The 12,940-nt window shown below is 38.7% G+C and overlaps 1 protein-coding gene across 1 annotated transcript in view; it reads right to left on the bottom strand.

Annotated features, from left to right (window-relative positions):
- The window catches only part of NOTCH2 (notch receptor 2), a 76,874-nt gene that overhangs the window by 23,739 nt on the left and 40,195 nt on the right, over window positions 1–12,940 (bottom strand). The window contains exons 10-15 of the mRNA XM_051992873.1: window positions 10,832–10,942; window positions 4,446–4,638; window positions 3,747–3,892; window positions 2,727–2,840; window positions 854–973; window positions 413–565 (exon numbers count right to left, since the gene is read on the bottom strand). Coding sequence (XP_051848833.1) covers window positions 413–565; window positions 854–973; window positions 2,727–2,840; window positions 3,747–3,892; window positions 4,446–4,638; window positions 10,832–10,942 — 837 coding nt within the window. The remainder of the gene's footprint in view (window positions 1–412; window positions 566–853; window positions 974–2,726; window positions 2,841–3,746; window positions 3,893–4,445; window positions 4,639–10,831; window positions 10,943–12,940) is intronic.

Below are 12,940 nucleotides of genomic sequence, written 5' to 3'. Positions count from 1 at the left end.
CTATATTACTTCCAGCTTGGACAGAATAATTTTCTCTGTTCCCTTTTTCCCAAAGACATAGAGAATCATACTGCTTCCTTCTCTGTGGGAAAGACAAGGTAGCCTGGCTAAAGAACTAGAGGAAAGGTAAAAAGAATAAAGGAAAGACTGTAGGATATTTTATTCATATTGATTCATCAATAAACATTTACTAGGTACCTACTATGTGCAAAGAATCATGTTAGGTACTGAGAAAGAAACAAAAAATTGGAAGAAAATCATTCCTACAAAGGAGTCTTTATCCAGGTGGAGAGTGGATATATAAGAATATACTTAAATAGAGCTCCATCTACTGTGTCACCTGGCTCAGTCCTCCCTGCCCACTCTGCCCGCCGTGGCTCCCTCCCCACTGGCCAGCTGGCCGCTCACTCACTAGCAAGGCACTCGTCGATGTCTTCTTCGCAGTCCACCCCTGTGAAGCCAGGTAGACACTTGCAGAGGTAGCTTCCCTCTGTGTTATGGCAGATGCCGCGGTTCATACAGGGCTTGGAGACACACTCATCAATGTCCACGTTACATCGAGGCCCTGAAAGCACAGGAGGAGCAAGCCTTACAAACTCTGGGGTCTCAGAGCATCCTCCCAACGGATGCCCAGGTGGGGAGCCATGGAAGAGGTCCTCTAAGATGCCCTACTTTGTGACCACTAGGGGGCCACAGATGCATGGGGGATGAGGGACAAGATGCTGCAGGGGAAGGGATGCTCGGAGACCAGGAGAACCTCAGCAGCTTCTCAGCCTTTTGTTCCCCCTCTTCCTGAACCCGGGACTGCTCACACACATTTCCCCATTGCCATTAAGCTGGACGTCTGTCTCACCTTGCCAGCCAGGAGCACAGAGGCAAGTGTAACTCTCAAAATTTGCAGATTCTTGGCAAATGGCAGCATTCTCGCATGGGTTGGGGTTGCAGGGGGCCAGCACCATCTGACAGTTCTTGCCTGTGGGGACCAAAGCACAGTGAATATGTGGAAACAAGCAGGCCAGGAGAGTAGACAATTGGCCCTTTTGGCATCAGGGTGATGTCACAAATTCAGATGAATAGGAATATCTGCAACCACCGATTCTACCTAAAACGACTGAAAAATGAAGAATAAAGACGAAGTTACCAGGCTTTTTGTTAAATAAGAACAACACCCATGAAATTTCATCCTGTTTTCTAGAGTTAGTCCTAAAAATCCTCCATTTAGTGACAGAAGTCACACATATGGGGGAAAGTAGTGAAGAAAACATGTAGGAAGAAATGAGTTGGGGAGAAACAATTGCTGCACTCCTATGACATGCCATTATTTCAGAGTTCTTTTTTTTGTCCTCACGTAAATCCAAAGGAACTTCTGAAGCGCTCAACTTATTGAGTGCAAGGCTTATGGAAAGCTGAGCATAAACATCCAATAAAAGCTTTAGAACAAAAAGTTTCCCTTTCTCAAGGATGGCATTTTCTAAAATAAAGTCATAACTAACTCAGGCTAAATCTTGGCCAAATTTTGTGTTCCAACTGGAAAAAAAAATACCTTCCATAGATTTTGACAGAAATTTCCACTGTGATGTCTCATCAAACTGATGGTGACTCAAGTGATTTAAGGAAAAAGCAGACTGCTCCATTACAAGTCACAGTGAACCAGAGTCAATTAGAGATGAATGTGACCATATGCCAGGCACTGGGACTTTAATATGCTTGTGGTTTTGGTCAGATATAATCCCTCTAGGTTCACATGCAGGATATAATTTTAATGCGGGTCTTATCTACAACCACAATATAAACAAATATCTCTCTAGTATCTGAGAAATTCAGTGACAAATTAAATATTCTCAAAAATCAGCTGCAGGCCTCAGTATGACTGAGCCGTATACACAGGCATATACACCCCGTCATGTATATTTATGTTCCCTTCACTGCCAATACAGGCTGGTAAAAGGCAGAAGAGAGAAGCTGAATGTCAGATTTCCCTAACATAAAACTGAAGGACGTGGTAGCTGATTGAACATGGGGGAGAGAGGAAGAGAGGAGTCATGAATAATCATAAAATTTCAACAATTAACAGACACGGGGAAGGGAGGGAAAGGGGGCACTGGAAGAATGTTGGGGGGCACTGGAAGGGAGAAGATGACTTTAGGTTTGACATGTGAGCACTTAGTAGACACTGGAAATGAGAATAACCATGAACAGTGAAATAACAAAAACCATAAATTTGATTTTGGAAACATCTGGATACTGGATATAAACTGTGCCATTATTTTAAGCTGCTGTCTTTGCAATTCCCTGGACTACACAGTTTCTCTGTCTTTACAGTGGGAACAATGATATAAAATAGCTACATTTAACAGAGGGTGGTCCATATGTGCTCTTCCTTGCTGTAGGTCTTTTCAAGGGAAGGCAGGAAAACCAGATTGCTTGGGAATATTTGAGAAAAAGATTCTCATTCAATACATGAAATCCCTTCTAACTTTTTAGAGTCTGGAACGCTATAATTGCAAAAGAGAACAAGAGCCTCCCACATCATGGGAGGGAATAGTGTTTTTTTTTTCTTTTAAATCTCAGGATACAGCCAATGAGTCCAAGAGAATAGAGAATAAGTCTCTATTATTCCACCATAAGAGATAACTTCATTGATAATCAAATACTGTACGTGACATTACAGAGCCAAGTGCCTTTTCTGTTTTAACAGGTACATTCTGGACACCGAAGGAACTCACCTGTATATGGAAGCATACAATGACAAGTATAGCCGCTTATATCATCAGTGCAGGTGCCCTGATTAAGGCAAGGATTTGAAGCACATTCATCGATGTTGATTTGACAGTTGTAACCTACAAATGGTGGGAAACACACAAAAAAATGAAATTTAGTATAAATTTCATCACGGCTTTAAGTGAACACTCGAGCAAAATTCACCCAATGTCGGTAAAGTCGCTGGTACACGGGAAACTACAGTAATTCTTTCAGGCTGCTAGAAAAGGTTAAATGTGATGAGAAATCACCACCATCTGTACAGTTCTTTAAAGGCAAGAGAATTTTATGCTATTCCAAATAATTCCTCAGAAATAGTCCAAGAATATCATTACATGTAGTAATCTTGATGCACTATGGAAAATCACAATTTCTGAATTTGAGATTTGGAAGAGACCTCACTGGCTACTTAGCCCAACTCCTACCTTAAATGCCTGATTCTCAAAACATCATTAAGATGAACAAAAAAAAGGAATGAGAGTCAGAAGATCTTGGTTAGAGTCCCAAAATATATGCTGACTAAAAAGTAGAAGAAAAATGCACTTCTTAAAAAAAAAACTGGTTTCCCAAAGATTATGGATAATAGATTAGTAAAATACTAGAAAGCCTTTCTCCTGAGTTTTCCAAAAGCTGGTGGCAGAAACAGAACAATGGGGACCCAAGGGATAGATATAAAGAACTCCTGAATGACTACTTTCCTGGAAAGCAAAGAGGTGATTATCTGAGAACATCAGAAAGTGAACAATGGTTCCATTGTAAGGGAATGGAGAGCATGGATCCCTTGCCCTCCAAACGCCATCGTACTTTAAATACACTTGACCTCCACCTTCCTTTCCCTGAATTGTCTCTGCAACCCACCAATCAACATTGTATGTCTCAAGAGAACTAGCAAGTGAAATAAAAATCCTTTTCCTGTTCCTTCCACAAAAGTGACTGAATACCCTACCCGGTCCAAAACTGGGCAGAAATGAGCCCTTTTTTTTCACCTTTAAAGCCCTGCTTGCAGGTACACCTGTATCCATTCACCAGATTGTCACAGGTTCCTCCATTCTGGCAAGGGTTGGAGAGACATTCATTTTTATCCACTTCACAATTGGTTCCAACCCAGCCTGCTTCACAGAGGCATTTGTACCTGAAAGAAAACCAAATAATACACTTGAGAAATTCCTGCTTTTGATGCTAAATTACTACTGGAACATAACCCTGAGCTAAGGAAGAGAGAGAAAAAATAAGCTCATTTAATCCCATTCACTACAGCCATAAAAACAGAAGTAAAATCCAATCAAAGAGAACAGAACTCTATAATTGGAGATTCAGCAAGGGACAAGGAACAAATGCATTTCTCTGTTTTCTCAGCCTGGAAGCCTTGGCCCGATGTGGGTATCCTTGACAATGATGTAATTCTTGTCACCCTCCCCCAATTTGTTCAAGATGTAAATGGTTCAAATTGTAGGGTCTGAGTTGAAGATTTACCCCCATGGTTACTTGTTTGCTGTGAATATTGAATTTAAAATAACAACAATGGGAAAATGACTATTTTAATATTTACAAAGAGCTAATTTCGTTTCTAGCTTTTTGCAAAACTACTGCAAATCCAACTAGAAATTACCCTTAGGACTATTTCTTCCACAGAGAAACATGGGAGTTCCATATAGGATATCAAACTTCAAACCAAATAAACTTACCCATTGGCGACACCTGTACAATTCCCATGGATGCAGGGATTGCTGAGGCATTCATTCACTTGTGAATAACAACTGGGATGGTGAGGTCCTTCTGGGCAGATGCAACGGAAACCATTCACATCATTGATGCACGTTGCACCCTTGCGGCACGGGTTCGAGGCACACTCATCGATGTCAACATTGCATCTTTGTCCTATGGCAAAGGGAATCAATACATGTTTTCCTTATGCATACATTTCACAAGAAAATATTTAAGGAATTGGTAGTGGCTCTGACATTTATGTTCAAAACTCCAGAAATATTTTTTGCCTCCACATTTTCCCTTAACCTTCACATTAGCAACATTGCCAAATCCATTGATTCTGACACCATATATCTCAAATATGTTCCCTTTGCTCTATTCTTATGGTCACTACCTCAACACCTATTTTATGACACAAAAACTGGTATCCCTGTTTTTAGTTTTTCCTCTTCTGTTCATTCTTCACACAAACATAACAAACTACTTGGAGATGTAGGAAAATCATAAAGAGAAGGAAAGTTGAGGAAGTTGATAGTGAATAGACTTTTTTTTTTTTTGAGCAGTCAGGAGATGAGAGAATTGCTGGAGCGGACAAAGTGAAGGGTATGTACACTTCATGAGAATGGAAAATGTTTATAATAGTGGCAGGATTGAAAGGAAGTCAATATCCAATAAATAAAAAACTTCCCAATGAACAATCTAATCCAGAAGAGTTCAGCTGGAATGAATTTACAATAGACCTCATCAACATGGTTTTATTAGTTTTCCAGCAATGCAGGAGAGAAGAAAACAGAATCCAAGATGAGTTCATGAGAAAACAGGAATGGCAAAAAGGCTAAAGGGATTAGAATGGTACTAAAATGAGTCTGAGCTGGATATGCAAGCAAGTAGATCAGCTTTGGAGTAATGGATGAGGAGGACCAGAGAGAACCAAGGGAACAAAAATGGCAATGTCGGACACCATTAAAAGCCATCAATTAAGTGGGAGCAGATAGCTAAGAATGCAATTTTGGATTTTAAGATCTGGAAGAGGAAGAATTTGTGGGTGATAACAGTCTATGGTGCAGAATTATCAGAAAGGAGCTAAAGTGCTCTTGACTTGAGATTGAGGTCACTGGAGATAGTGTCAAAGAAAAAAAGGCAAAGGTGTTCTAAGATTTACTGTAGTCATTCAGATGCTGAACCACTCAATCAACAAATATTAAGAAATTATTGCTTGGTACAGACAAAACTGAAGCATATTGTGATCAGAGAAATGACATACTTGGTGGAAGATGGACAAATATCCTGGAGAACAAAAGAGGTGACTGATATGGTTGGGAAAACTCCTTGTACAAAATTTCCAAAGGAACAGCTATGGAATGATAGTGGTGTAACAAAAGTCTGAAGTCTGTATAGCAAAGGCTTGGCTGAGGAAGAGAAGGAGGAGGAACAGGAAAAAAAAAGGTGCTGTTGAAATGCACCGATAGGAAAATGGTATGAACTGGGACAAAAGGGAGTGAGATCTGGCTTTATAAAAGGTACAAATTTTTTATTTCAGACTTTATTTATATAGTCCTTACATATTGATATAATCCTCACATATTGAAATAATCCTTATTTCAGTCTACTTTCTTTTCTTAGTGTGAACATAACTTAATCCTCTTCTAATGGTTCAGAAGGACCTTTAAAAACTCTCTGGACCATCAAGCTAGCAATTTTAATTTGGCGATGAGTGTGACCACCTGTAAGGCAGCATTCCAACCATATGGGATTACATTAAGCTATCTGGGCTGGAAACTGGTGTAAATTGGTAACATAAGATATAAACCAGGAAGTGGTCTTTGGAATAGATCTTACTATAGTCTTGACTTCTTGGGGTTACCTCTCTTTTATTAAAGAATTCTACCTAAAGACTCAAATGAACTGCGTTATGATTAATCAATGTTTTATCTATACCCAAACCAGTCAGGCAGTCAATGTTTATTAAGAGTCTATTATGTATCAGACACTATGCTAAACTCAGAGTTACAAAGAAAAACAACATTGTTTTTACTCTCAACAAACTCAAGTTTTCATGGGAGACAACATACAAATAAACACAATTATGTAAATTATATACAATGTAATATATATATATATATATAATATGTAGACACAATAAACACACAGAGCAAATGGACGGTACTCTCAGAAGGAAGGTACTAACAGTACGGGGAGCACAGGAGGGAAGAAAGCTTCCTGGAGAAAATGGGATTTCCATTAAGTCTATAAAGAATTCAGAAATGAGGAGGGAGAGCACTTCAGACATGGGGACAGACAGCAAAAAGGTATAGGAAAGGAGGCTAATATTGCTGGATTACAGAATAGAGAAAATATCTTTAATATTTTGTGAAGGCTTTTAAAAGCCAGAGGATTCATATTTGATACCAAAAGCAATAGAGAGCCACTGGAGGTTAATGAATAGGAAAGAGAAAGGGTACCATTATCATCCTGGGCTTCAGGAAAAATCCTTGGGCAGCTTTGTGGTGGATGGATTGGAGTGGAAAGTGATTTAAAGCAGCTAGACTAAATTGCAGAAGTGATGAGAACCTGTATCAGGCTAGTAGTGTTCATGTGAGTGGGGGGAACAAGTATGAGAGATTCTATGAAGGTAGATATGATAAAACTTGGCAAAAGGTTAGGTATGTGGAATTTGCTAGGAGGCGAGGATGATACCAAAATTGTGGGCCTGTATGACTGGGAAAATGATGGACAAAAACAAATTAAAAAGAAGAGAAAATTTGGAGGAAAGAAAATGAATTCTGTTTTGGACTTGCTGAATTAGAAGTGCTTTTGAAACACATACAAGTAAATGGTAGCAACATCCAGATAGGAAAGAATTTATAAATTTTAGGGAATATCCCATTCAAAAGAAACAAACACAAAATATTCTTTCTTTTCCCATCTCAATGCCAACCACACATTTAGAACCAGAAATTGCAATAAACAGAGCCATATACATTTAATGTGTGGGTATCAAAACTTTTTTTTTTAAATCTCTTACCTAATTATCCAAATCATTCATTACTGGTGATTTAGTATTAATGAATCAGTAATATTTTGTTTATAATATCACAGTTGTGACTATTTTCCTTTTTTAAAATAACGTTTTCCTACTAATTCATTTTTAGGTACTATTTCCTTGACTTGTCCCTTGTACACTGAAGATCCAGATTTAAGCCCAGGTCTGTGACCACTGGAAGATGCTTCACACCCAAACAGCTCTCCCTTCCTTTATGTAAGATGAGGATGTTGATTTAGGTGATATTTAATGTCCTTCCCACCTTGAGATCATAATAAATGATGCTAATCCTGATTGAAAGACATGCAGCAGATATCTGCCACTGGCAAAAGCTATGAATCGACTCTCCCCACGCAGCAATTCAATACTGAGTCAGAAGAAAGATCCCCTAATTCTTTAGTTCTTTTGGGGTGGATTTTTTTAAACCAGTAACTGTTTTTTTTTTTTTTTGTCTTCTTCACTGAGTCAGAGGGACTTCTGACACGAATGTAATTTCATGCAGTTTATGGAAATTTCACTTTGGGAGGAGTGAGAAGAATGGGAAACATGGGCATATTGGTAAGAAGGGGTAAGTAATGGAGGGAAACACTTGGGAGGAGGGACAAAATTGCAGTAATATTAGGGGCAGGGGAATAAGATGAACAGAAATGCCAAGATCAAGACCACATTTTATCTAATGAAAAAGCAAAATTAGAAATCAGACTGAATCTGAAAACATGTCATATTCTCAGTAAGTAATTCAACCCAATTTTTCCTCCCTGCCTTCAGCTTTGGAGCCCCAGTGCTTAGGACACTTGAATTACATTGAGAAAGGAGCTTAATAAATATTTGTTGTTAACTCTTCCTGGAACCTGACTCTAGGCCAACTGTTTCAAAGGGCATTTTGCAAGGGAGCTCTGTCTGGAAGGAGTGCAAAGAGAATGACCCAGAAATAGTTCCTTCCCATTAGGTGCTAATATCCTCAGAAAAAGGGACCGGAGGTATTACCTTGCAGATAACTTCATAATTATTGATTAAATTAAAATAAGGAGTTGGGTGAGGTATAGGATTATATGTTTGCCAATTTTCAAAGGATCCAGAAAGCTGATCAAAGTAATCATGATCACTGGTTCCAAAGAACTAAAGAGGAAGCTGTTACACCAAAGATTAAAGTGAGCTCCCCTTAATTTACAAATGTAACAAAGCAGGCAACTTATCTCCCAAAAGAGATTCAAAATGGAAAAGAAGATTTGCCGTTCTGGACATGACTAATAAGTAAATCTGCTTTGCTTGACTAAGAATATTTGTCACAAGAATATTCTTTCCCTCTTTTTCATTTAAGTGGGGGACAATGGGAGGAAATAAAAGAAGAAAAAATTCTTAATAGACAAAAAATATTTTTAATTATTTATTTTTTTACTTAGTCAATTGGGGTTAAGTGACTTGCTCAGGGTCACACAGCTAGGAAGTATTAAGCATCTGAAGCCAGATTTGAACTCAGGTTCTCTTGACTTCAGGGAGGGTACTCTCCACTGCACTATCTAGCTGCCCTGAAAAATAAATTTTTTTGAAAGTATATGTATGCCTAATTTATTTCTACTCTAAACCAGCTTTACTGACACTTTGGCTCTCTTCTGGGATGTTGACTCAGTATTTCCTAACCCACTACACAAATAGAAAGTATCAGCAGGTATAAAATGCAGAATTTATTTTTTAAAAGACTCCCTTAAATTATATAAACTGTTATTAAAATAGCAAAAAATAGAATACAGGAAAGGAGACAACATCACATACTGCCAGGTGGTGGGCACATACCACAAGAGCCACTGATATTTTAAACTTCCCAGACTAAGAGACAGAGAGAGGTCCCAGGGAGAGGATCTAGGCTCATACCCAAATCATAACATCCCACTTCCTGCCTGGTCTGAGTTTTATACCCCACCTTAAGTTTATTTTAGCATATTTCCAACCTGCTTATTTCTCTCTTTCTTTACTTGCCAAAAAGAATCTTTGTATTCTGCAAAAACTTTCTGAGAAAACTGGCCAAGCTGAGGCATAAATACTTTTAACACGAAACTTGTTATCTGGAAGAGTTTTCCAGGCTGATGTTCTTCCAAAGTGCTACTACAAGGCTACTGGGAACAGTTAGTTACCTCTTCAGCAACAATGTGCCATTGTCCAGCACAATTTTTTTATGTTTAGTTAGCTATCAGTTTTTCTTAAGTAGGACATTTCAGGGCACGAATATTGTCTGGCAGACACAAGCCATATATAGCCCTTGGTCATACCTGGCACGTGAGCGCTTTTCCCTAATGAAGAGAGGCTACTATTACCCAATATAGGCAATGGATAGCTTTCTCAAGTGACCCACAATCATATAACCTTTGTGGCACGCCAGGTAAGAGAACACAAGCAATTGTGAAACATGAGAGGAAGATAAGTCATTAACTGGAGAACTGTAAGCACTCATTTATAATTGGCTTGGATTTGCCTTCTAACATCATGGTTTGAAAATCTAGGAAGGAAATGTCTTAGGAGGATTGTAAATAGCAATATGGTGGGCCTATTATAGCATCATCACTTAAAATATTTGTTTTGTCTTTTAAAACCTTTATTAAGTACCTACTTGTATATTGCCATATAAAATAAAAAACCGGGGCAGTGTTTTTCTAACCAGTGAGACTACTCTGCAGACATCCTGGGTGAATATCCAGAAGGAAAACAGAAAGTAGATATATTTTTATCCTTGTCCATACACTATGTCCTTTTGGTTGTTTTCCAAAAAGTTCACTAGCATGTCTTAGACTAAAAAGGGGTAGGAATATTGTTCCACTTATTTATAATCATCTAAGAGGAGTTTATAATCTGAAAAATTTTCAGCAGTTTCTCTCTGTGGGGAGGTGGGAAGCTCTCAGTCATGTTTGTCAAACTGAGCTGACTTTTCCTAAATCCTGATCTCACCCAACAACCCTTCAAAAAGAAGGATCCAGGATGGAGGAGAGAGTGGTGAAGTATTTATTTAGGGAGACTGTTTCTTGCTGGTGTTTACCTCTGGTGTACATGTTATGTGTGGGGATGTATGTATACATATATATCAATATAGCTATCTTCTCTCCTCCCTCCCTTCTTCTTCCTCTCTCCCTCTCTCTGTCTCTCCCATCTCTGTCTCTCTTTCTTCTTCCTTAAGTGTTGCTTACAGGTGGCCCTGAGCAATCAGACCAAAAATTTCCAACTGACATATATTACAGGAAAGGAGGAAAAATGAAAAATTAAGTTTTCCATGTCATTTTTCTGAAATTAATGAGCTGGAAGGAAGATCTTCAAAAGAAAACAGAATATTACCTGTGAATCCTGACAAACAGACACAGCTGTAGCGATTAATCCCATCCATACAGATCCCATGAACACAGGGATTACTTGCACAGTCATCAAAATTAATTTCACAATTCACCCCTGCAAAGATAGGAGAAAACTCTCTCAGTGACACATTTCCCGTTCTTTATTATTATCAGAAACATAGACAATAAAGGCTGCCATGTAATGATGGTAGTGATATATCCAGCCTACAATGAGCTTAAAAATAAAAAAGAAACTACACAAAACTGCCTATTTTGTCATTTTACTGGTTTGCAGTTTTTAGCTCATAACTTGCCCTGGAACTTAAAACGCAGTCATGGTCTAATTGCACAATACCAGTTGCCTGGTATTAGCTAAAATTAAAAATTAAAAAGAAAAAATAAACAGCATTGGTCTCATTAACCGGGCCCTGAGTATTTCAGGTAAAGGTCTTGCCTTCTCATTCACTGTTCCTTACTCTGCCTGCTGCCCTATTCTGTGTGAGTTCCAGAAGGCAGAGCAAGAGCAAGAGGTTAAAAGACAGAGACAATTTTGATCTCATGATAATGGAAGTAATACAGGAGTCAGCTCTGGCAGAACAGAAGCTTCCTGAGTGACTGTTCTTGACTGTTATCTTCAGAACTGAAGTCACTAATAATTCCTCTATCTGCAAATCCCATAAAATCCACCTGTTACAATCTGAAGTCTCTAAAATCAAATTTCATTTCTCTTCCTTTAAAACTTCCCACTTCTACCCAGTGCAACTGGATTATGGAGCCCGATTATGGCTCCTCCTTTTAATTGTGCTGTTTGCAAAAGCAATCAATTATTTCTTGTCCAGTTCAGGGACAGGTTCTTACCCCATCCCCCTAGGGCACCCACCTGATACCTCCTGGCCTGATGGGATAATCCTAGGGAAAACAAAGTACCTGCCAGTTAACTCTTCACCCAGTTTTAGAGCGTGCTGAATAAAGTGGGATAGATAGTAAAGACCGAGACAACCCTTCTATTCTGAGGACTCCATTCAGTTGCTTGTAAATCTCTCAAATTTCTTTTGGGGCTGCAATTTCTCATGTCTGGGGACCAGCCCGGAAGCAAATTGCTTTTGGAAGGTTTCACAAAGATCCATTCAGCCCTTTTAGGGAGTTATCTAAACGTGGAGGGAGGGAGAAGCATTTTCAGCTGTGAAGGCATGGGGATGTTTTTTTGTATGCTTGAGTAATTCAAAAAGGACTTTGTTTCCAAACTTGGCATGTACGAGGTCCTGGATGAAGACCAGGGCCTTTGACATGTTTGAAGAAATTGGTTTGGAAATAAAAAAAAATAAGTTGAAGGCATCTGACCACCCTTCCCCCTTTGCCCCCTACATAGACCACTTTCTTCGAGTCCCAAATGTGTTTTCAATCAATCACCCAATGTATTGGCAGGTACTTTTCTCACAAAGGCATACACTGGTTAATCTTTCTCTAATACATTTTTTCTTTGATCTGAGAAATAGAACCTCTCTGTCCGTGCACAGCCAGCATGGCAATAAATATTCATCTAATAAGTAAAACTGGAATTCAGGGAAGTCTGTGAAATGCTGCCAACTAAGAAAATAATCTCACAATTACCTGCCATGAAGTAGCATGTTCTCATCCCTAACAAACACAAATAGCCATTCACCTGAGCTTGGTAAATTTAACAAGGAAATCTATAACTGGGATGGGGGATGGAGGTATGCGTTCACACTCCCAGATTTACAGTAAGACCTTTACAAACTGCCTTCAGCTTCTACAATCCTAGATTGTTTCTCCCTAATGACCCTCCCAACGTCCAAGAATGGTTTAGAGGCAAAATGGAGATTCAAGACTGAGTATGGAGATCAGGCGATCACAAGAAAATTATCAAAGATCCAAAATATCTGTTACTTTTAGAAGAGTGGGGAAAAAGTAAAAGTAGAGAGGCTATCCCAAAGCAACTGAGCTGTTGTATTTAATAAAAATAATTTCATTTTTCCCCCTAAGGGGTAAGCATTCAGGACTATAACACCACTAATAAACTAAATTAACTAAACTACAAACTAAAAACCTTTAGAGCTATACATAGAAAAATGATCAATTTTCTAAACCCTCA

Source organism: Antechinus flavipes, chromosome 4 (genome assembly GCF_016432865.1).
Source record: "Antechinus flavipes isolate AdamAnt ecotype Samford, QLD, Australia chromosome 4, AdamAnt_v2, whole genome shotgun sequence".
NCBI classification, from domain to species: domain Eukaryota; kingdom Metazoa; phylum Chordata; class Mammalia; order Dasyuromorphia; family Dasyuridae; genus Antechinus; species Antechinus flavipes.
The sequence above is the reverse complement of the archived record's forward strand: the minus strand, read 5'-3'. Positions and strand labels throughout refer to the sequence as shown.